The 22,081-nt window shown below is 44.7% G+C and overlaps 1 protein-coding gene across 1 annotated transcript in view; it reads left to right on the top strand.

The window, feature by feature from the left end:
• lrfn5b (leucine rich repeat and fibronectin type III domain containing 5b) overlaps nucleotides 1-14,130 on the top strand; it is a 56,050-nt gene extending 41,920 nt beyond the window's left edge. Inside the window, exons 3-6 of the mRNA XM_033991441.2 lie at nucleotides 2,186-2,360; nucleotides 4,348-4,681; nucleotides 12,946-13,246; nucleotides 13,314-14,130. Of these exons, the coding sequence (XP_033847332.1) occupies nucleotides 2,186-2,360; nucleotides 4,348-4,681; nucleotides 12,946-13,246; nucleotides 13,314-14,054 (1,551 nt within the window). The 3' untranslated portion in view covers nucleotides 14,055-14,130. The remainder of the gene's footprint in view (nucleotides 1-2,185; nucleotides 2,361-4,347; nucleotides 4,682-12,945; nucleotides 13,247-13,313) is intronic.
• Nucleotides 14,131-22,081: the final 7,951 nt, after the last annotated feature.

Genomic DNA, 22,081 nt, shown 5'->3' with positions numbered 1-22,081 from the left:
CCAGAAAAGTCCAAATATATGAAAAAATATAAAACGTGGGTCTGTGGAGAAATATAGATGTGATTTTATTCTTTTAAAATCACTTTTTAAAACAGCCAGGACGCTTCAGTAGGTCCAGACGTGCTGTTCTCAAACTTTTCTATTACTGTTTAAAAAAAAAAAACAGCTCGGATGATGCTGACGTCATTTAACAGGCTAACTAGAGGCACTGCTCCGTCTGAAGTTACTCAAGTTTGACTTTAATCGGAGCTTTGTCTCAACACAATCTGGACTTAAAGAGCAAATTTATCTGAACTACAACAAGTTTGTGCCGTTTAATCATAAATTGTTTATATGAAGGACATAGCTAACCTGCTAACACCTGCTAACAGGAAGTGAGCAAACAGGAAGTGAGCAAACAGGAAGTGAGCAAACAGGAAGTGGAACAGGAAGAGGGGTTTGTATTTTTAGTTATGTTTTTTCCTTTTCTTTTTGTTATTTTGAGTTCTTTTTTTCTTCTTTTTTTCTTTTTTTTGTTATTTTGAGTTGTTTTGTTTTTTTCATTTTGGTCTTAAATGTTCGTATTAACCCTCTACATGATCCTGGGGTTTTTATTTTATTTAATTAGCCGCTGTAACCGCTCTGGCCTCGATGAGCTTCATTTGACGCCGAACGCTGCCATTTTAAAGTTTTATCTTATCTTATGTTTGGAAACGTTTATCAAACTATAAACCAAGTAAAAAACTAGGGATAAGGTTTTCGCTTTTCCACCTTCAAGTTTCTCAAATCACTTTACATCCAGGAACCATTCTCCCGCCTAAAAACACAACAACAGTTTCCTCCAGAGCCTCTAGCGCCCCCCTGTGGCTCCTGGTCTTCACCGCCGTCGACCATCCGGACCTGACGGTGTTATAATCTGCCTCTTTTACAGTTAAACCTCTGGACAAACCTCAGGGCAGCGCAGTGTCCGGTCTGCGCGTTATTCCAGAGACAAGCTAGTTAGCATTAGCCGACGGTTTTCCAGTTACTTTCCCGACGCCGGCTCCTGAAAACGTGCGGTTTAAATCCATTTTGTGTTTCTCGTACAGCGGTTTATCCCTTGAAATGAATTGTCCGTTGAACAGTTTGATCTGATGCGTTTTATCGTCTCCACATTAGCTCGTAGCTCGTAGCTCGTCTGTCGCGTCCCCTTTACATACTGGGATTAGCATAATTATAATTAGCTTTAGACTGGAGCGTGTGGATTCGACGTGACATTGGTGAGTCATTGTTTTGGTGTAAATTATCTTTAAAGCGTTTTAGGGAATGGGATTTTGTAATAAACACCAAAGACGAGCGTGTTTTCTGTCTCGTCTGATTCTGCGGCGGCGGCGGCTCATCACAAACCGAAACACGAGTCTGAAAACAGCGTGAACGATGAGCCGAGAGAAAATACGGAGCTGTAAATAATGAAATGAAATCTGCAGAATGAGACTGTGTGTGTGATTGTTCTGTGGAGTTTGCATGTTCTGCCTGTGTCTGGAGGCTGGAGATCTGTTTCTAGAGTCTACGGGTTATTTTTTAATTGGTCCAAAGTGAAAGAACGACAGATATTGTGATAAAAAAACGACAACGATCACAACACGGTGCTTCTTTTTGTCGTACAGTGAAGTTAAAGGTGTTTTCTGTGAGTGACGCTCCTGAGCCTCTGTGTTTGTGCAAAAATATCCTGAAAATGTAACACTGAATTAAAATGTCTCTCTCTCCCCTCTCCCCCTTCTATTTCTTCCCCTCTCTCCACCCCCCCCTCCCTCTGTCCCTCCCCTCTCTCTCTTTCTCCCTGTTTCTCCCTCCTCTCTCTCTTTCTGTTTCTCCCTTCTCTGTTACTCTCTCTATTTCGCTCCCTCCCACCTCTTCCCTCTCTCTCCCTCTTCTCCCCCCCCCTGCCCCCACTCTCCTCTGCCTCTCTTTCCCCTTCTCCCTCTTCCTTCCCTCTCCCCTTTTCTCCTCCTATTTCCCTTTCTCCCTCTCTTTCTCCACCTGTCTCTCTCTTCCTCCTCCCCCTCTCTCCTCCCACTCTCTCTCTTTCCTCTGTCTCTTTCTCTCTCTTCTTCCGCTCTCTCCCCCTGCCTCTCCCTCCCTCCCCCTCTCTCCTCCCACTCTCTCTCCTTCCTCTGTCCCTCCCTCTCTCCCTCCCTCCCTCCCTCCCTCCCCCTCTCCCCCTCAGGAGTTGCGTGCGTTGGAGGGTCAGAGTGTGACTCTTCGGTGTAAAGCTCGTGGAGACCCAGACCCTGTGATTCACTGGATCGCTCCAGACGGACGCCTCATGTCCAACTCCACCCGAGCCAATGTCCACCAGGACGGGACTCTGGACATCCTCATCAGCACCGTCAAGGACTCAGGTCAGACAGACGCACAACACGCACAACACGCACAACACACACACCACACACACCACACACAACACGCACAACACGCACAACACACACACCACACACAACACACACACAACACACACACCATGCACATCTCACACTCTATTTCAACACTGAGGAAGAGACTCGATACTCGATACTCGATACTCGATACTCATGCCACAATAAAAACATTTAGACGATAGAATGAGATTTTCAGCTTTAAACAACTTTGTTTTCTGTTCACACGTTTTATATCTGTGTTTGGACTGCACAAAAAATTGGGAGGAGAGAAGGAGGAGAGAAGAGAGAAGGAGAGAGGAGAGGAGAGAGGAGGAGAGAGGAGAGGAGAGAGGAGGAGAGAGGAGAGGAGAGAGGAGGAGAGGAGAGAGAAGGAGAGAGGAGGAGAAGGGAGGACAGAAGGAGGAGAGAGGAGGAGAGGAAAAAGAGGGAGGTGGGGAGGCCAACTCAAACTCAGATGTTGAAGTTGATGTTGTCACTTTACCAGCAGTTCTCCACATTATGGCATTAAACACATCTATCACCATGGAGACAGGCAGGTGACATCACCAGGCCAAGTTGTGGGTCAGATCTGTGGCGAGGCGAGCCCTCACAGTTAGAATCCATGTTTTTAAGGTAGTTTTGTGTTTAATACTGAACTGTAAAGTTATAACGTCTCCATGGAGACAGACGGCAGATACTCTATTGGAAAAGTTACATAACGGGTCTTTAAGTGTTTTATTAAATATAAAATGGCCAAAAACTAGAATGAAGATTATTTTCAGTTTAGAAAATCAATACAAAGTTTGAGTAAATGAAAGATGAGCCGACATCAGGATTAAAACTCATAAAAATCCATTTTACACAAGACCCACAGTTTAAAGATTTAACTCGAATCCAGAGGGAAGAAAGAGAGAGGGGGAGAGGGGAGGGGGGGGGGGGGAGAGAGGGGGAGGGGGGGGGGCAGAGATGGGGTGGACGGAGAGAGAGGGAGAAGAAGAGAGAGGGGGAGGGGGAGAGAGAGAGAGAGAGGGAGAAGGAGAGGGAGAGAGAGGGGGAGGGGGAGAGAGGGGGGGAAGAAGAGAGAGAGGGAGAAGAGAGAGAGAGGGAGAAGGAGAGGGAGAGAGGGGGGGAGGGAGAAGAAGAGATAGAGAGAGAGAGGGGGGAAGGGAGGAAGAGATGGGGGGATGGAGAGAGAGGGAGGAATCGAGAGAGGGAGAGGGAGAGATGGAAAGAGGGAGGGAGGGAGAGGGGGGACACAGAAAGACGGAGAGAAAGAGAGAGAGAGGAAGAGAGAGAGGGAGGAAGAGGGGGAGGAAGAGAGAGAGAGGGAGAGGAAGAGACGGAAAGATGGAAAGAGAGAAGGAGGGAGAGGGGGGTACACAGAGAGAGAGGAGGAGAAAGAGATGGAGAGAGAGAGAGGAAGAGAGAGAGGGAGGGAGATAGGGGGGAGTAGGGAGAAAGAGAGACATAGGAGGGGGGACAAAGAGGGAGAGAGGGTGAGGCGAGAGAGAGACAGAGAGACGGCGAGAAAGAGAAGCGAGAAACAGAGAGAGAGAAAGAGACAGAGGAGGGAAGAGAGGGACAGACAAAGTACTGTTACTTCAAAATAATATTACTCAAGTAAAACTACAAAGTATTGGTCCAAGAAATTACTCGAGCAACAGTAAAATAAAAAGTATTTGGGAAAAGTACTACTGAAGTAAATGTAAGTAATAAAGGACAAAACATAAAATACTTCACAATATTTGGTATTTTCAAAGGACAAGACACGAAAATGAGCCAAACTAAATCAAATCTGATGGAGAGAAGTACAGGAGAAGTACAGGAGAAGTACAGGAGAAGTACAGGAGAAGTACTGGAGAAGTACTGGAGAAGTACTGGAGAAGTACTGGAGAAGTACTGGAGAAGTACTGGAGAAGTACTGGAGAAGTACTGGAGTAAATGTATCCGTTTCCTCCCCTCTCTCTTGCAGGCTTGTTCACGTGCGTGGCGTCTAACCCCGCGGGAGAGGCTCAGCAGACGGTGGATCTGATCATCGATAAACTCCCTCACATCACCAACAGCACCGCCGTGGACCAGGAACCCGACCCGGGATCCTCCGACATCGCCACGGTAACCAAGACCGGATCTGAGCCCGGCAACGTCCCTCTGAGCAACGCCAAGACCAGCCCGGAGAAGAAAGTGGTGATCGCCGAAGCCACCTCCTCCTCCGCTCTCGTCAAATTCAACTTTCAGAGGACCATCCCGGGAATAAGGATGTTTCAGATTCAGTACAACGGGACGTACGACGACTCACTGGTTTACAGGTACGAACGGAGTTATGTCACAGAAAGAGCGTGACGTCCCCCACAGCGTACGAAGCTAAACGAGGCTAGCACATACAGCGCCGAATCTGGAGCAGAGTTTCATATTTGGAATTCTGACCACGAGTCTCATAGCAACCAAAGTGCCAATCAGGATCGAGGCTGTTGAAGGTAACGCCCCTTCCCGCTTAGCAACGCTGTCAATCAAACCTGTTGCTAACGCTAGAGAGAGAGAGAGAGAGAGAGCGACATTGGCGAAAAAGAAGGAGCCCGATTTGTCTGTTATTAATGTTCATAGAAAGAGAGGTAGAGAGAGGGGAAGAGAGGGAAGAGAGGGGAGAGGGAGGGATGAAAGTGAGGGGAGAAGAGGAGGAGAGTGATAGAGAAGAAGAGAGGAAAGAGGTAGGGAGGAGAGGAAAGAGGTAGGGAGGAGAGAGGGAGGGAGAAGGAGAAAAGAATGGTATAGAGGAAAAGAGGAGGGAGAAGAGGAGACAGTGGTGGGGAGGAAAGAGAGGGAAGAAAAGCAGAAGAGTGGTAGAGAGGAATGAGAGAGAGAGAGAGATAGGAGAGAGGGAGAGGACACAGTTTTTACATAGGAAGTGAATTGGAGCCAGAGTCGATGGAGCAGGAAGTGCACACATGATCACTTCCTGTTTGGAGCGCGGCGGCTAGCACGTTAGCTTTGTCCATTTATATTTACAGTCTATGATCTGTATCTTATGTATAACACGTTTTACTGTCCGATAATCAGAAGATACACTGTTCGCATGCTAGTTGTTGTTACGCAAAACTCACCTCTGCTCTCTGAAAGTTGTGAAATCTCTTATAAACTCATCTCTGTGAATCGTTAGGATGCTCTGAACGCGCACGGTACATGAGGAGTAACTTTGAACCACCGCAAACCGTTTAAAATGAACTTTTACATTTAAAAACAATAAGTTACGACGTCTTTCAGGTTTGTTTTTCCTGCGTTTGTTGTGTTAACGTGACCTCGGTGTAACAGAGACACGGGTCGTTGTTATTACGGTGGATCTAATGAAGCTCGCCGCTCCCTCCGCACAAAACAGACTCTCAAACTGCACTTTCTCTGAGCGCGGCGCCATGAATAATTCAGACTCACATATTACCATAACGTCATCTCCGCTTTTATTTTCTGTCTTAAGTTTAGAGGAATATCTGTGTTTTGACCTGTTAGAAAATGAACTCTTTATTTGTAAATGATTCATAAACAGTCGCACCAGCCAAAAAATGCATAATAATGAAGAAAACAAACATATTTCACATATAAGTCGCACCTGAGAATAAGTCGCCCCCAAAACTATGAAAAAAGTGACACTTATAAACCGGAAAATACGGTAACTACAGTTTTACATCTGCGCAGCGCAAAAAAAAACGGAGTAAAGGTGCACTGTGGGACTTTTCTGGCAGTGGACACATCACTTTGTCTCCGTGGAGATGTTTCGCAGTATGGCATTGTCTAACGTCTGCAGCTCTGTGGAGAGGCGAGCGCGCTGACAGTGAGAACACGCGTTTGTTGAGGGATTGAAAATACCCGGACTTGAACAGATGTGAGATGGATTGTTTTAATGCCATACCGTGGAACATTCCAAGCGACGCAATTACGTCTCCGTGGGAACAAGCAGATGCCAGTGTCCCCGCTAGAAAAGCTATGCAGTGTAAAATTTAAATTCGAATGAGTCATCTTGAAAATCTTTGTCAGTGAAATTTTGTTCCTCGATCATAAATCTTGTACTTAAAAGCGTTAAAGAGGAGGTATTTACTTCTGTGGGGTATTAAAGAGGAGGTATTTACTTCTGTGGGGTATTAAAGAGGAGGTATTTACATCTGTGGGGTCTTAAAGAGGAGGTATTTACTTCTGTGGGGTATTAAAGAGGAGGTATTTACTTCTACGGGGTATTAAAGAGGAGGTATTTACTTCTACGGGGTATTAAAGAGGAGGTATTTACTTCTATGGGGTATTAAAGAGGAGGTATTTACTTCTGTGGGGTATTAAAGAGGAGGTATTTACTTCTGTGGGGTATTAAAGAGGAGGTATTTACTTCTGTGGGGTATTAAAGAGGAGGTATTTTACTTCTGTGGGGTATTAAAGAGGAGGTATTTACTTCTGTGGGGTATTAAAGAGGAGGTATTTACTTCTGTGGGGTATTAAAGAGGAGGTATTTACTTCTGTGGGGTATAAAAGAGGAGGTATTTACTTCTGTGGGGTATTAAAGAGGAGGTATTTACTTCCATGGGGTATTAACTTTAACACAAACATATTTAGATCACCACACTTTCTTTTGTTTATTTAGCATGTTTCTTTTGTTTATTAGCATGTTTCATAAGTTTCTTTTTCATTTTGGGTGACGTAGGCTTGTGGGCGGAGCCTTGTACAGAATCGTACAGCTAAACCGTAAAGAGGGTTAGGGAGAGATCACTAAATTACTCAAACATGTATGATGTTTTTGATGAGGAAACATTATAACATGGAAGAACGCTCAAAAAAGTCGATAGAGCATTTAGTATTTCACAGTTTTTATCTAAAACATCAGACGCTGGTGTTTCCGTCTTTGTGTTGTTAACCTGTTTAGATCCACACACTAACGGAGCGTGGCCCCCTAGAGGCTGGGAGGATGTATTACACTCAGCTAAACCTTTAAAAAAAACACTTCATTGACACAATCCACGTCGGATATGAGCCAGAGACACGAGGGAGGGCATCCGGCTGAAAATATATGTCAGGGGATGTGAGCCAGAGAGACACGAGGAAGGGCATCCGGCTGAAACATGTATGTGAGAGGATAAAATGACAACTATGTGATGATAACGACAAAAGGCAGATATAGACAGACTAAAGAAGCTAATATTAAAAATGCATTATACAGAAGCACATAAATAACTCCGTGTCATGATGATGGTGATGAGGAGGAAATGGAGGAGGAAATGGAGGAGGAAATGGAGGAGGCCGAGGAGGCGTCAAAAAGCAGATCTGATCAGTCTCAAAACTCGTCAAAAACACAGATCAGCTCTATGTTTTAAAGGTCACAAAAAATACGTAAAAATTGACTCTTGTAGCTTTAAGTTTTGTTCTGACGCTGTTCTCTCCTCAAAAACAGACCTGGAGTTGTGTTTTGTTTCATTCACACATGTTTGAGTCACACTTTATTATTAGTCTGTAACATCTCCAAAGCTCAAAACGCTCTGTTCCACCTTGTGATGTCATCGAGTGGTAGTTTTTCAAGTTAACAGCTCCTTTTTATTCAGTTCTGTAGAGATAAGTGGCAGTTCCGGGACTGAAATGATCCAAATGATTCTAGAAATGAAGGTGTGTGGAGTTTAAAAACACAGCGGAGCACTTCCTGTATCACCCCTTGATGACATCACAAGGTGGAACAGAGCGTTTTCCGTTTGTGTGTTAACCACGCAGTTGTCTTGCTTATATATTCTCTTAATAAAATGTCGCTTTTTAAATAGTTTATTAGTTTATTTTACTCCCATGTTCACTATATAACTTTTCTGGTTGCCACCTCTTTTTTTGTCTCCATGGCGATGTCGTCGCTTTGTCAAAAATGTCCCACAGTACGGCATTAAACCTAAATCTTGCGTTTATTCACATGCAAATTACAGTATATTATTGCCAAAACGACACATTTTCCACAGATCTGACACGTAACGGTTAACAGAGTGACCTCCCTTTCTCGTTCCTTTAATGCCGTACTGTGGAACAATCCGGGCAACGTAACGCCGTCGCCATGGAGACGAGCAGAAAAGTTATACAGTGCCCTTTTCAAAAACATCCCGTTTTTTTATGAGGTTTTAAGATTATAACGGCATTAAATTTAACGAGAACTCGCGGGACGGGGCCATTTATCAGCTACACGTTTTAGTTTTATTTGATATTTTAGTTTTTTGCGCCGCTTTGGTACAGTTTATGTCGTTCACGCCCGGATTTTTCCCAAAGAAAATGCGGAAACATGTGATGACGGGGACGATAGGCAGATACAAACTGAAAAACGAGATAATTTTGTCATACATGATCCGGCGACTGAACACGCCGGCGTCTCAAATCCCGAGGTCCCGTGTTCCCGAACCTTTATCTGTGTAATCACCATGACGACGCCGAACACCCAATATATTGCGGCGGAGAGAAAAGCCCCCGGAGGTTTGAAGCGGCCCGTCTGAGATAGTAAACGATTTCATGTCATTTCATTCAAACTGAACAATGAGCTTCGTAATCAGATTAGCCGTCGTCTGCTCCGCTAATCCACCGAGCGCAGATACACGGATGTCGCGGACCCACTTTACATAACGTGAGTGTAGACGGCAAGCAGAAGGACGCGCAGCTTTGGAACCAGACTGAGGTTAGATCGTTTGAATTAAAGCCGCACTGTGTAACATTTCTGGTTAGACTGTGTAAAGAAGCGGACTAAGTGAGTGATGTTACCCACGGCATTGGGCTCAAGTCAAATGAAGCTAAACTATGCTAGCAGTTATAGAGGCTAATTCGGAGTCGACCGCAATTATCATAGCAACCAAAGAGCCAATCGGGAGCGAGGCTGTTTAAAGTAAAGTAATGCCCCTCCTGCACCGTTGGTTTGGCAGGGAGCGAGTGCTTAGCAACGCTGTCCATCAAACCTGTTGCTAACGCTAGCGGGAGTGAGCTCAGGGAAAGAAGGTGCCTGATTTGTCTGTTTTTAATGTTCATATCTTGATTTACAGACACAATAGTGAAATAAAAAACCCAGGATCATGTAGAGGGTTAATACGAACATTTAAGACCAAAATGACGAGTCCTGGGCCACAGTTTTTCAATAGAAAGTGAATTGGAGCCAAGTCGATGGAGCAGGAAGTGCGTCCATGATCACTTCCTGTTTCGGTGGCTAGCAGGTTTAGCTATGTCCATTTAAATATATATTCTATTCCCATCACTTATTGTCTCCATGAAAATATTATTGTACCAGGTGGAGTTATTAGAGTCACAGGTCAGATCTGTGGAAAGGCGACCTTGCTCATAGTAATAAGTGCATGTTTTTCAATGTTTAAGCAATAGAGACAAATGTAATTAAATGAACGAAACACAGCAAAGTTTAATGCCATACGTTTGGAACATTTACCTCCACAAGAAAAGTTACAAAGTGCATTTTTATTTATGGTGAGGTCTGCTACTTGCGTGTCTCCATGGAGATGTTATTGCTTTGTCCACAATGTTCCGCAGTCTGGCATAAACACATTTAGATTCAAGTGTTTTCATTGCTCAACCTTGAAAAATATGCATTTTTCGCAGATCTGTCCTCAGAGGCGGCGCTAACATTTGGCAAGAGTAGGCGGCCGCTGAGGGGCCCCCGACCTGAGGGGCCCCCGACCTGAGGGGCCCCCGACCTGAGGGGCCCCAAACAATTGCTGCTCAAGGCCTCCAATGACCCAGGCCTCAGACCCATGTGATATTCTCTAAATGTCACAATAAATGAGATTAGTTTATTAGTATGTGAGTATCTGTGTCTCCTGTTTTCACTCATTAAATGTCCCAGTTTGTTCATTTTAATGATCTGGACATAACGACCTGAGACACAGGGACGAGCTGCAGGACAAAAAAGGGAAAGTGTCTCTGAAAAGACAAGTCTAGACTGAAATAAAACACTTAATACAATTAATTTCTGGGCCAGGATGTTACTTTCAGAGATTTAATCTGCCTCATACGGCTCACACGGCTCACATTCACAGATATGAGCTCATTCCTTTGGATATGACTCTCTCTCCTCCGCCCTGTCTCTTTTTCTCTCTCTCTGTCTCTCTCTCTTTCTCTCTCTTCCACTCTCTCTGGCTCTCTTTTTCTCTATTTTTCTCTCCCTGTCTCTCAGTCTCTCTCTCTTTCTCACACTTTCTCTCTCTTTTTCTGTCTCTCTCTCTTCCTCTCACACTTTCTCTCTCTCTGCCTCTGTCTCTCTCTCTATGTGTCTCTTTCTCTCTCTCTATCTCTCTGTGTCTTTATGTGCAGCAGCAGCTTTGTTTGCCATGCAGGGCAGAGACACACACAGACACAAAGACACACACGCACAGACACACACACACGCGCACACACCCCGACAGACACACACCGACACAGACACAAAGACACACACACAGACAGACACACAGACACAAAGACACACACACACACAGACACACACCTTCCACATCTCCATGAGTTTAAAGCTGTACAGTGAAAAATTCTGGGCAAAGCCAGAAACATCTCCATGGTGACGAGCAGCTGGCAGAGACTTTACACGGTGCATGTTTAAAATATATGACCTGGATTCACAGACTGTTTATATAAATGGACATAGCTAACCTGCTAGCCGCAATAAACAGGAAGTGATCATGTGCGCACTTCCTGCTCCATCGACTCTGGCTCCAATTCACTTTCTATTGAAAAACTGTGACCCAGGACTCGTCATTTTGGTCTTAAATGTTCGTATTAACCCTCTACATGATCCTAGGGTTTTTATTTCACTGTTGTGTCTGTAAATCAAGATATGAACATTAAAAACAGACGAATCAGGCGGCGTCTTTCCCGTCATCTTCAACAACCTCGCTCCTGATTGGCTCTTTGGTTGCTATGATACTCACGGTCCATCCATGTCTTTTTACAGTCTGCGCATGGAACTAAACTTGCTTTTTACTGTAACTTTATTCAGGAAGTTGAAGTTGGCCACATAAATTAAGCTAAGCCCCAGAATCGGCTGCCACGTTTGAGTTAGGCTTCGCTAAGTCATAAATCGGTTTTGGCTGGAAGTGACTCCGTAGACTTGTCAGTATTGAAAATGGTACTGAATCACTTTGGGAGGAAAAATTACTTCTTTATACTCACCCAAAACGGATTTATTGCTTAAGAAAAGAAAAACTTGCATTCATGTATTTGAATTGGAGGCTTATGGGAGAATGATGTGTACACAGACTGAGCCGGGTCGGTACTTTAAGCCGCGTGTTTCCTTTTGTCGTATTTATGGCTCTTTTCACTGCGCTGAATGTGTTCATTAGCTACAGAGACTAGCGCTGTCCTCACATACGAAGTTCAAATCCTACATGGCTTTTGCTGATATTATAGTGTTGATTTCATAGATTGTTTATATAAATGGACTTAGCTAACCTGCTAGCCGGCGCTATCGATGTCATTTTGGTCTTAAATGTTCATATTAACCCTCTACATGATCCTGGGGTTTTTATTTCACTATTGTGTCTGTAAATCAAGATATGAACATTAATAACAGACAAATCAGGCGCCTTCTTTAGCGTTAGCAACAGGTTTGATTGACAGCGTTGCTAAGTGCCCGCTCCCTGCTAAACCAGCCTCACTCCTGATTGGTTCTTTGGTTGCTGTGATACTCGCTGTTGTTAGAATTTGGCGTTTTGGATCGTGACGACTGTCCAATCAGAAAGCAGAATGAGCATCACATGACTTTCTCTCGTTTGTGTTGCCAGTTTCAAAGCTGAAATCCAGTTGGTTTAAACCTAAAATGTCTCTCTGATCTGATTGGTCCTAAACTCCAGCACCGGCAGAACAATCATGACTCAGTGCTAGTGCGGCCTGTGCAGCTCAGGGAGTGAATTCTGGAGGTTCTGAGGTTCTTTCACATGAGGTCTGTCCATAAACTGAGAATGAGACTCCCTCGTGTGCGCCCTCTATCTGCAGGTGAAAGAACAGGACACAGAACCTTTTTAAACACTAAGCTCCAGGCGCCATAAGGTTTAACTGACTGTGGTAATGAAAGTGAATAAAAGAATTTTACTGTTTTCTTTCTGTCCCTCTCTCTCTGTCTCTATCCCATTCTTCCTCCTTCCCTCTCCCTCCCTCCCTGCCTCTCTCTCGCCCCCGTCTCTCTCTCTCTCCCTCCCTGCTTCCTACCTCCCTCTCTCTATCCCTATCCCCCCCTCCCTCTCACTCCGTCTCTCCCTCCTTCTCCCTCTCTGTTTCTTCCTCCCTCTCTGTCTCTCACTCCCCCTTCTCTCTCTCCCTCTATCTCTCCCTCCTTCCTTGCTCTCTCTCTGTTCGCCCCTTCTCTCTTTTCTCCTCTCTCTCCCTTCCTTCCTCTCTCTTTCTCTCCTTCCTTCCTCTGTCTCTATTCCTATCTTCCCCCTCCCTCTCCCCCTCTCTCTCTCTACCCTCCTTCTTCTCTCTGTTTCTCCCCCCTCCCCGTCTCTCTCTCTCCCCCTCCCCCTCTCTCTATCCCTCTTTCTCTCTTCCTCCCCCTTCCATCATCCCCCTCTCCCTCCCTCCCTCCCTCTCTCAGAATGATCCCTCCGAGCAGTAAGAACATTCTGGTGAATAACTTGGCGGCTGGGACCCAGTACGACCTTTGTGTTCTGGCCATTTACGACGACCAGGTGACGTCTCTGACCGCCACCCGGGTCATCGGCTGCGTCCACTTCAGCACCGAGCCCCAGTACCTCCGCTGTCACTTCATGCAGTCGCAGTTTCTGGGCGGCACCATCGTGGTCATCATCGGGGGCATCATCGTCGCCTCCGTCCTCGCCTTCATCATCTTCCTCATCGTGCGTTACCGGGTGTGTAACCACGGCGACGTAGATAAGGTCAGTGAGAAACAGTGATTAAGTGAAATATTTTCCGTCCTCTGTCCTAACGCTCGTGTGTCCTCAGGCTCTGGAGATGGGGGACATCCGCTCCCTCAGCAGTGACGGGCAGCTCCAGGGCTGCGGTCTGCCCAAGTCTGTGTCCAAACAGGCCCTGCGCCCCGAGAAGAGCGACAAGGAGTGTCTGAGGGTGGCCCTGCCCCCCCCGGAGCCCGTGAAGCAGAGACCGGCCGTGGTCGCCCCAAAGCCCAGCGCGGTCGCTCCAAAGACGTCCTCCGTGGCCCCGTCCAAGCCCCCCTCTGTGACCCCTCTGAAGCCCTCCGTGGCCCCCCTGAAGCCCTCTGTGCCCGACTGCACCGTCTCCTCTTCAGCAGCGACCCACAGCTGGCACCCCGCCTCGCCTGGCGCCCCCCGCCTCAAACGCTCCGCCCCCAAACCCTCCGAGCCTCTGGAGCTCGACAACATGAACCGCAACAACTCGTCCGACCTGAAGAGGGCGTCGCTGCTGGCCCCCACCGTCGCGGGACAGCCCCTCAAATGGACCGCGGCTCCCAGAGGCCCGCGGCCGCACCAGCGTCAGTACATGACTGTGCCTGCGGGGGGCGTGAGAGTGCACCGCAGACACTCTCTGAACGCAGACTCGTACACAGACCGCTGCTACGTGGCCTACGCCAAAGCGGGAGGAGGCAGCCTGCGCTCCAAACGCAGCCTGTCCATGAGCGGAGAGCTGCCTCACATCTCCTCAGACATTCAGCACAGCAAAGGCCCTCTGTCCAGGTCCGAGTGGCTCCTGGAGAGCACGCTATGATGCCCCCTGACCTCTGACCCCTGTGTGCCCTGTGACCCCTTCTCTCTCCCCCCTCTGACCCATCTGACCCCAACTGCTCCCTGAGATTCCCCAAGTTGAGTCATTAAGGCGTGTAAACACAATCTTCCAGAGCAAACAGGTGAATCACGGAGGCTAACGGACTTTGGGGTCATTTTTATCGTGTTCGGCAGGTACCACATTTGTCTCATTATAAAACTTTCCTTTCAAACTATATTTAACTTAAATGAATGTTGAACTAAAGCTACATACCATTGATACCACTTTTAACCGTGTCTGGGGAGTAGCAATCAAGCTAACAGACTCGCTAACGCACTGACGCAAATCCGGTAAGTGACTCAAATTGGGGAATCGCGCGCCCTCTGACCCCTCTGACCCTTCTGACCCCTTTGCCCCCTCTGGACTGGTGCTGAGGAGTAAAGGAATGTCTCACTTTTGCTTTTTTTTACATTATATCCTAAATAAATCTTCTTTATAATGATCTAAAGGCACAACAATGTATAAAACAGCTCCATGTACATGTTTGGTTGTTTGAGCCTTGTATATCTCGGACTTGTTCAAAAAGAAGCTGGATCGTCGGTGTAATATAGACTCTCGGAGGAGGAACAGTATACCCCCTTCCTCCTCCTCCTCCTCCTCTTCCTCTCTGCGCTGGCGTCTTAAAAACCCCCCTTTGGTTTGGACCCAGAGGCGAACAGAATGTAGAAACAGCGCCCCCTATCGACACACAGCACAATGCAGCATTTTGTGGCTCAGCCTGATACTGCCGTCCGGTTTGATCGATACATTTTTATCACGTAATTACATAAAGACTCAAAGCGATGGGATTCCTGTCAGCGCCAATTTCAACAGCACAATTCCCAAATCCCGACCGGAGCAGAGTGGTATCCGCGGATCAAATCGAACAGACTTCAAACAATGTTATTTTCCATATTTTTTACGTATAACATAATCGTGTCGCCGATGACAACCATTGTAAATGAACTTGATGTAAGAGACGTGATAATCACAGAGTGGGACTGGGACATTGGCTCTTGATTTCGCTGTTGTTTCTGTTTGATGTTTACCAGTATAAATAAAACAGTGGTAAAAGGGATTTGTGACGCTCTTTTCAAAATGCAAATACGAAAAAAACAATAAATACTCAAGCTTATATTCTGAAAAGATAATACAAATCAGATCTTTTATAGTGACGCAGGGTTTGTCTGATGTGTCCATAGATGGAGCTGACCTGCTGCCGCCAAGTTACAGACAGGAAGTGATCGTGTGCGCGAACTCATTTTGGTCTTAAATGTTCGTATTAACCCGCTCTACATGATCCTGTTTTTTTTGTTTTTTTTGTTTGTTTTTTTTTAAAGTTATTTCGAGTTTATTTTGAATTTTTTTTTTTTTTTTGTTATTTTGAGGTTGTTGTTTTTTTTTACTTTAATTTTTTGGGGTATTTTGAGTTTGTTTTTGTTTTTTGTTATTTTGAGTTCATTTTGAGGTTTTTTTTTTGTTATTTAAATTTTTTTTGGTATTTGAGTTTGATTTTTTTTAGTTATTTTGAGTATATTTTTTGTTTTTTTTTATCTGTGTCCTCTCTCTGTCTCTGCTGCTGTCAGACTCATTTTGGTCTTAAATGTTCGTATTAACCCTCTACATGATCCTGGGGTTTTTATTTCACTATTGTGTCTGTAAATCAAGATCTGAACATTAATAACAGCCGACTCAGGCGCATAAAGTTGTATGATTATTATTATTCCATAAAGAATCGTACCCCAGTCCAATCTGATCAGTATTTACGACAGAAATCAAGTTTTATCAGCGTTTAGACTTAAGACTTTTTTACCCAGATGCTCCGTGAATGAGGCTCTATTCGCCTTATTCCGAAAGTTGCCGTGGTCACCGCCATCGTCGTATTATTTTGTACGGAGCTGCCGATCTTGACAGCAAATAAAGTTCTAAAGCACATGTGTCAAACTCAAGGCCCGGGGGCTAAATACGGCCCGCCATGTCATTTTATGTGGCCCGCGGCAAGGTAAATTAAAAGGTCTGCCTGTCTTAAAATATCAGTTTATCAGGAGATACAGTTACACAGCCATTTTTCATATCTATTCAAATCCATATGCAATATTTGTAACTTGAATAAGTAATAAATATAGAAACGATTAATTGACAAGATTAAAAAGTAGTGGCATTTATTTTACATTACCTTTAGTTACATTTATACTGTGTTAAAGTTATATCTGGCCCTTTCAGAGCCATTTTGTTGATGTGTCCCTCTGTGAAAATGAGTTTGACGTCCCTGTTCTAAAGGGATTACAGAGCCGTTCTGAATCTTCCCAGAGAATCGGTGCTGTGTTGACTTGTTGTTGCACAAAAACATCGAACATTTAATCATAAAAGCCAAAGTTAAATCTGTCACTGGACAAAAAGTTGTAGGAGTGAAGACGTTTGGCTGCTCGTCTTCAGTTCAGGTCAGATTGCTGCTGGACACTGCCTTATATCTGTCTGAAGGGAGTTTCAGCTTTAATGGCCGTACTGGCTCGCTCTATTGTTCTCTTTGTTTCCTGTGTTTGCTTTGGGTCTGAGGATGGAGCTATAAATGGGGGATCGGTGACGTCTAAGGCCCTTATTCCTGTTCAAGGACGGATTGTTTGTCAAAAAATTGCGTCTTTATCTTCCCTGAACATCTTCACTCCTACAAATGTTTGTCCTGTGACGGATTTAACTTTGGCTTCTACGATGGATCAGACCTGGACGACTGAGCGACACACGGACGTCGAACATTTGACACAAACCAACCTACTTTGTCATATTTTAGTGCAGAAACTTTCCCCAAATTCTCCATCGAAAGGAACGAGATTTCCTCTTTATCATAAGTGCTACTACAAAAAAAGTGGGCGGGGCGGAATAAGGTCCATAGAGTCCGTCAAAGAGTGCGGGACCGTGTAGTGAATGAGGGTGAGGGGCTGGGGGAGACATTCAGACACAGCCCTTGTTATTTAAAATCACATAGATGTTCTCTCTCCGGTCCGGCCTCCACACAAAGCGTCTGCGTCTCCCGTTTCCTCCTCGGATCCGTCTGTTACCGGAGCCTTTGTGTGGTGTTCGGTGGTCGGATGCTCCTCATTGATTTTATCCGTGCTCCATCTCTGCTTCTGCTGCAGCGTCCAAACCTCCAGAGACCGAAACCTGCTCCGCGAGACGAGTCCCATGTATCTGCAGAAAGTACACGAGTTCAAATGACTTGAGTTCAGTCTGCTGGTGTAGTGTTGGGTTTATATTTAACTTGATGTATCCAGACCGTGGACTGTTTATATAAATGGACGTAGCTAACCTGCTAGCCGACGTGTTCTAAATAGGAAGCATGGACGCGCTTCCTGCTCCATCGACTCTGGCTCCAATTCACTTCACGCTGGTAAATTGTCCCCTTTCCCTGTAACGGCTGGGTTTTTATTTCACTATAGTGTCCGTAACTCAACGTACACTGGCCAAAAAAAAAGTCGCTACCAAAAAAAAAAAACAGACACACACTCTAATATTTCGTTCGCTTTTAGCTTTGATTACGGTATTCTCTGTCATTGTTTCGATTTCGCGTCTTCAACGTCACACATTTATTTCCATCGTTGCGTTAATGTTTCTGTTGTGTTGATGTTGGTCGAGTCTGACGCTGCAGCTTCTCCAGAACAAAGATTCTCCACGGGGTCAAGGTCTGGACTCTGTGGACGATCCATGTGTGAAAATGATGTCTCTGTTTCTCCCTTTCTGCTTCTATTTCTCTGCCTCTCCCTCTCTCTTTCTGTGCATCTCTCTCTCTCTTTCTGCTTCTCTTCCTCGCTCTGCCTCGCTCTCTCTCCTTCTCTGCTTCTATTTCTCTCTCTCTCTCTCTTCCTCTCTCTCTCTGTGTCTCTCTCTTTCTGCTTCTCCCTCTCTCCGCTTCTCTTTCTCTCTCTGCCTCCCTCTTTCCCTTTCTCCCTCTCTGTTTCTATTTCTCTCTCCCTCTCTCTCTCTGTCTCTCTCCTTTTCTGCTTCTCCCTCTCTGCCTCTCTTTCTCTCTCTGCCTCCCTCTCTTTCTCTGCTTCTATTTCTCTCTCTCTGCCTCTCTCTCTTCCTCTCTCTGTGCAGCTCTCTCTGTCTCTCTTTCTGCTTCTCCCTCTCTCTGCTTCTCTTTCTTTCTCTCCCTCTCTGCTTCTATGTCTCTCTCCCTCCGTCTCCCTGTCCCTCTCTCTCTACTTCCCTTTTTCTCTTCTCTCACCCTCTCAGCCTCCCTTTCTTTCCCTTCTTCTCCCTCTCTGCTTTCTTTCTCTCTCTCTCTCTCTCCCTCTCTCTCTCTACTTCTCTTTCTCTCTCCTCTCACCCTCTCAGCCTCCCTTTCTTTCCCTTCTTCTCCCTCTCTCCCTCTCTGCTTTCTTTCTCTCTCTCTCCCTCTCTCTCTCTACTTCTCTTTCTCTCTCCTCTCACCCTCTCAGCCTCCCTTTCTCTCCCTTCTCCTCCCTCTCTCTCTGTCTGTCTCTTCAGTTTAATCCCGATGAATCGTGGCATTATCATCTTGGAATATTCCCATAAATCCATTGGAATAACCTGGTCATTCCGTACATTCCGGTGTCAGCTGACCTCATCCTGCTGAACCTCGACCGGACCAACTGCAGCAAACACGACACATTTGCCGAGTTAAATCCAGGTGGCGACTTGTTTTTTTGTCCGGGAAGTATTAACATTAATAACAGACAAATCAGACGGGCAGGAAGAGGCGTTACCTTCATCATCCTCGCTCCTGATTGGCTCTTTCGTTGCTATGATACTCGAGGTCGGATTTCCTAATGTGCATCTCTGCTCCAGATTCGCCGCTGTAACTGCTCCAGCCTCGATGAGCTTCATCACTGGAGCCGCCATGTTTGACACTCCGTTAGTCCACTTTTTATACAGTCTATGATCCAGACAGCAAGTTCTTTTTCTTTTTTCTTTTTCTTTTCTGGCAATAAAAGGACGGAAGTTGCTTTGACCTTATACACCCACTGTCCAATAAAGCCTCATATCAGTGTTTCTAAAACCTTTCTCGCCAAGTGCCACTTAAATGCTCACGGTCACATTTTTATACAGCGCTTTTCCACCTTCAAGTCACTCAAAGCATCAAGAAAACACACACACACTCACACACACAGGGAGCGAGGGGGGTTAAGTGTCTTGCCCAAGGACACAACAACAGTGTTCACCAGAAGAAAACATTTGCTTCCTTGTACCAGAGCTAAAGTCAGTCTAAAACACGACTATTTTAGGTCTAAACATAGACTGTTACCTGCTAGCCACCGCGATCCAAACAGGAAGTGATCATAGGTCCACTTCCTGCTCCATTGACTCCGGCTCCAATTCACTTTCTATTGAAAAGCTGTGTCCTCTCTCTGTCTCTGCTGCTGTCAGACTCGTCATTTTGATCTTGCATGTTCATATTAATCCTCTACATGATCCTGGGGTTAATTTTTTTTTAGGTATTTTGAGTTTATTTTTTAATTTTTATATTATTTTTAGTTATTTTGAGGTTTTTATTTTTTATTTTTATTTTGAGGGGTTTTTATTTGTTATTTTTCATTATATTTTTAAAGTTATTTTGAGTTGTTTTTTTATTTTCTTTCTTTTTATTATTATTTTGAATTTTTGTTTGTTTGTTTTTTAATTTTTTTTTTTTTTTTTTTTTTTTTTTTTTTTGAGTGTATTTTTTGTTTTTTTGATAAACTGTCCCCTCTGTCTCTGCTGCTGTCAGACTCATTTTGGTCTTAAATGTTCGTATTAACCCTCTACATGATCCTGGGGTTAAATTTTTAATTTTTTTTAGGTATTTTGAGTTTTTTTTTATTTTATTTTTAGTTATTTTGAGGTTTTTATTTTATTTTTTTTATTTTGAGGGTTTTTTATTTGTTATTTTTATTATTTTTTTAAGTTATTTTGAGTTTTTTTTCTTTCTTTTTATTATTATTTTGAGTTTTTGTTTGTTTTTTAATTATTTTGATTTATTTTTTTTTTTTTTGTTATTTTGAGTGTATATATATATTTTTTTTTTTTTATAAACTGTCTCCTCTCTCTCTGTCTCTGCTGCTTCAGACTCATTTTGCTCTTAAATGTTCGTATTAACCGTCTATATGATCCTGGGGGTTTTATTTCACTATTGTGTCTGTAAATCAAGATATGAACATTAAAAACAGACGCGCTCGCTCCCGTTAGCGTTAGCAACAGGTTTGACAGGTCCAAAATGGCCCCCGTAGCTGCTCGCCTCGATGACTTTGGTCTAAAATAGGACAACACCATTACTTTTCCAGACAAATATGACTTTAATGTGAAACAAACTGACTCCAAACTCATAAAACATTTGAACAGTTTAGCAAAATAAGTCGGGAAGGGCATCCAGCCGACCAAAACAACAACAATAACGACTTCCATTGTTCCTCGTTCGCTGTTGGGATGAAAGAGACGAGCCCAAACCTTCACAGAGTAATGTTATTCACACGATGTTCTTTTAAGATGATCCCACGTTTGGAGGAGAGGACACTCGGAGCAATTAACTTCTCGTGCTTTACTTTGATATTCACTTTTATGTAAATTTGATCTAATTTTGTCCCAAACTTTACAAAGTACAAGCTCAGCTAAAAGTCCTAAACAGAGATCGAATAACTTTGTAAAGTAGCACAGTCTTCATCAAACGTACGGCCATATTTTTGAGAATCTACAATCACATTCAAGAGTTTTATTACGACTTCAAACACTGAAGATAAAATGATCAAGTCTGTTTTAATGAGCAGCTTCAAGTTTGGGTCGTACGTCAACAAGTGAGTGCGACGTCACCCACAGCGTTCGGCTCCAAATGAAGCTCGTCCAGGCCGGAGCAGGTGGAGCAGTGAAGTCCATATTTGGAATTCCAACTGCGAGTATCACAGCAACCAAAGAGCCAATCAGGAGAGAGGCTGTGGAAGGTAACGACGTAGATCAAACCTGCTGCTAACGCTGGTGGAAGCAAACTCAGGGAACACGCCTGATTTGTCTTTTATTAATGTTTATATCTTGATTTACAGACACAAAAGTGAAATAAAACCCCAGGAGTCGAGTGTGAAGCGTCTGGGATGAGAATCAGCTCCTCCAAATCCGAGGACATGGTTCTCGACATGAAAAAGGTGGTTTTCCCTCTCCAGGTGGTGAGTCTCTGCCTCAAGTGGAGCAGTTCAAGTATCTCGGGGTCTTGTTCAGAGTGAGGGGAGGATGGAGCGGGAGATTGACAGTTGGATCAGCGTCTGCAGTGATGACGTCGCTGTGTCGTCTGTTGTGGTGAAGAAGGAGCTGAGCCCAAAGGAGAAGGTCTGGATTTACCTCAGTCTATGTTCCTGCCCTCACCTATGGTCATGAGCTCTGGGTAATGACCGAAAGGACCTGGACGCATTTCTGGAAAGGTGTTCTGGGCATGTCCCACCGGGAGGAGGCCCAGAGAAGACCCAGGGCAGGGACTGTTTCTTGGCTGACCTGGGAACACCTTGGCGTCCCATTGGAGGAGCGTGAGGAAGTGTCTGGGGTGAGGGAAGTCTAGTAGTCCCTGCCCCCACGACCAGGCCCCGGATAAGAGGAAGAAAATGGACGGATGATGAGTCTGACAGCAGCAGTTTTTCAATAGAAAGTGAATTGGAGCCGAATCACTTCCTGTTTGGAACGCAGCGGCTAGCAGGTTAGCCATGTACATTTATATATACAGTCTATGGTCCTATTTTTGTTGTACAGTTAGCGTCCTGCTCGTTGGTTATGGGAGACTCACTGTTTTTGAAAGAAATCTCCAAAATACCAAAAAAACAAACAAAAAAAAAACAAAAAACCCCACAAGTCTTGAACCTCGTCATTATTAGTTTGTCATATTAATCTCACGGTTTGGAGTCGTTTCATCGGAGAACAGTCTCGTCTCGGGGGTTGAATAATGGCTCCACTTTCTGAAGCTTTTGTGAAGAAACATGTCACTTTTATTTACGCCGTCAGAGAAGAAGACGCCATGTGGA

This window comes from Periophthalmus magnuspinnatus, chromosome 24 (assembly GCF_009829125.3).
Source record: "Periophthalmus magnuspinnatus isolate fPerMag1 chromosome 24, fPerMag1.2.pri, whole genome shotgun sequence".
Classification (NCBI taxonomy): domain Eukaryota; kingdom Metazoa; phylum Chordata; class Actinopteri; order Gobiiformes; family Gobiidae; genus Periophthalmus; species Periophthalmus magnuspinnatus.
This window is presented reverse-complemented; position numbering and strand designations above follow the sequence as displayed.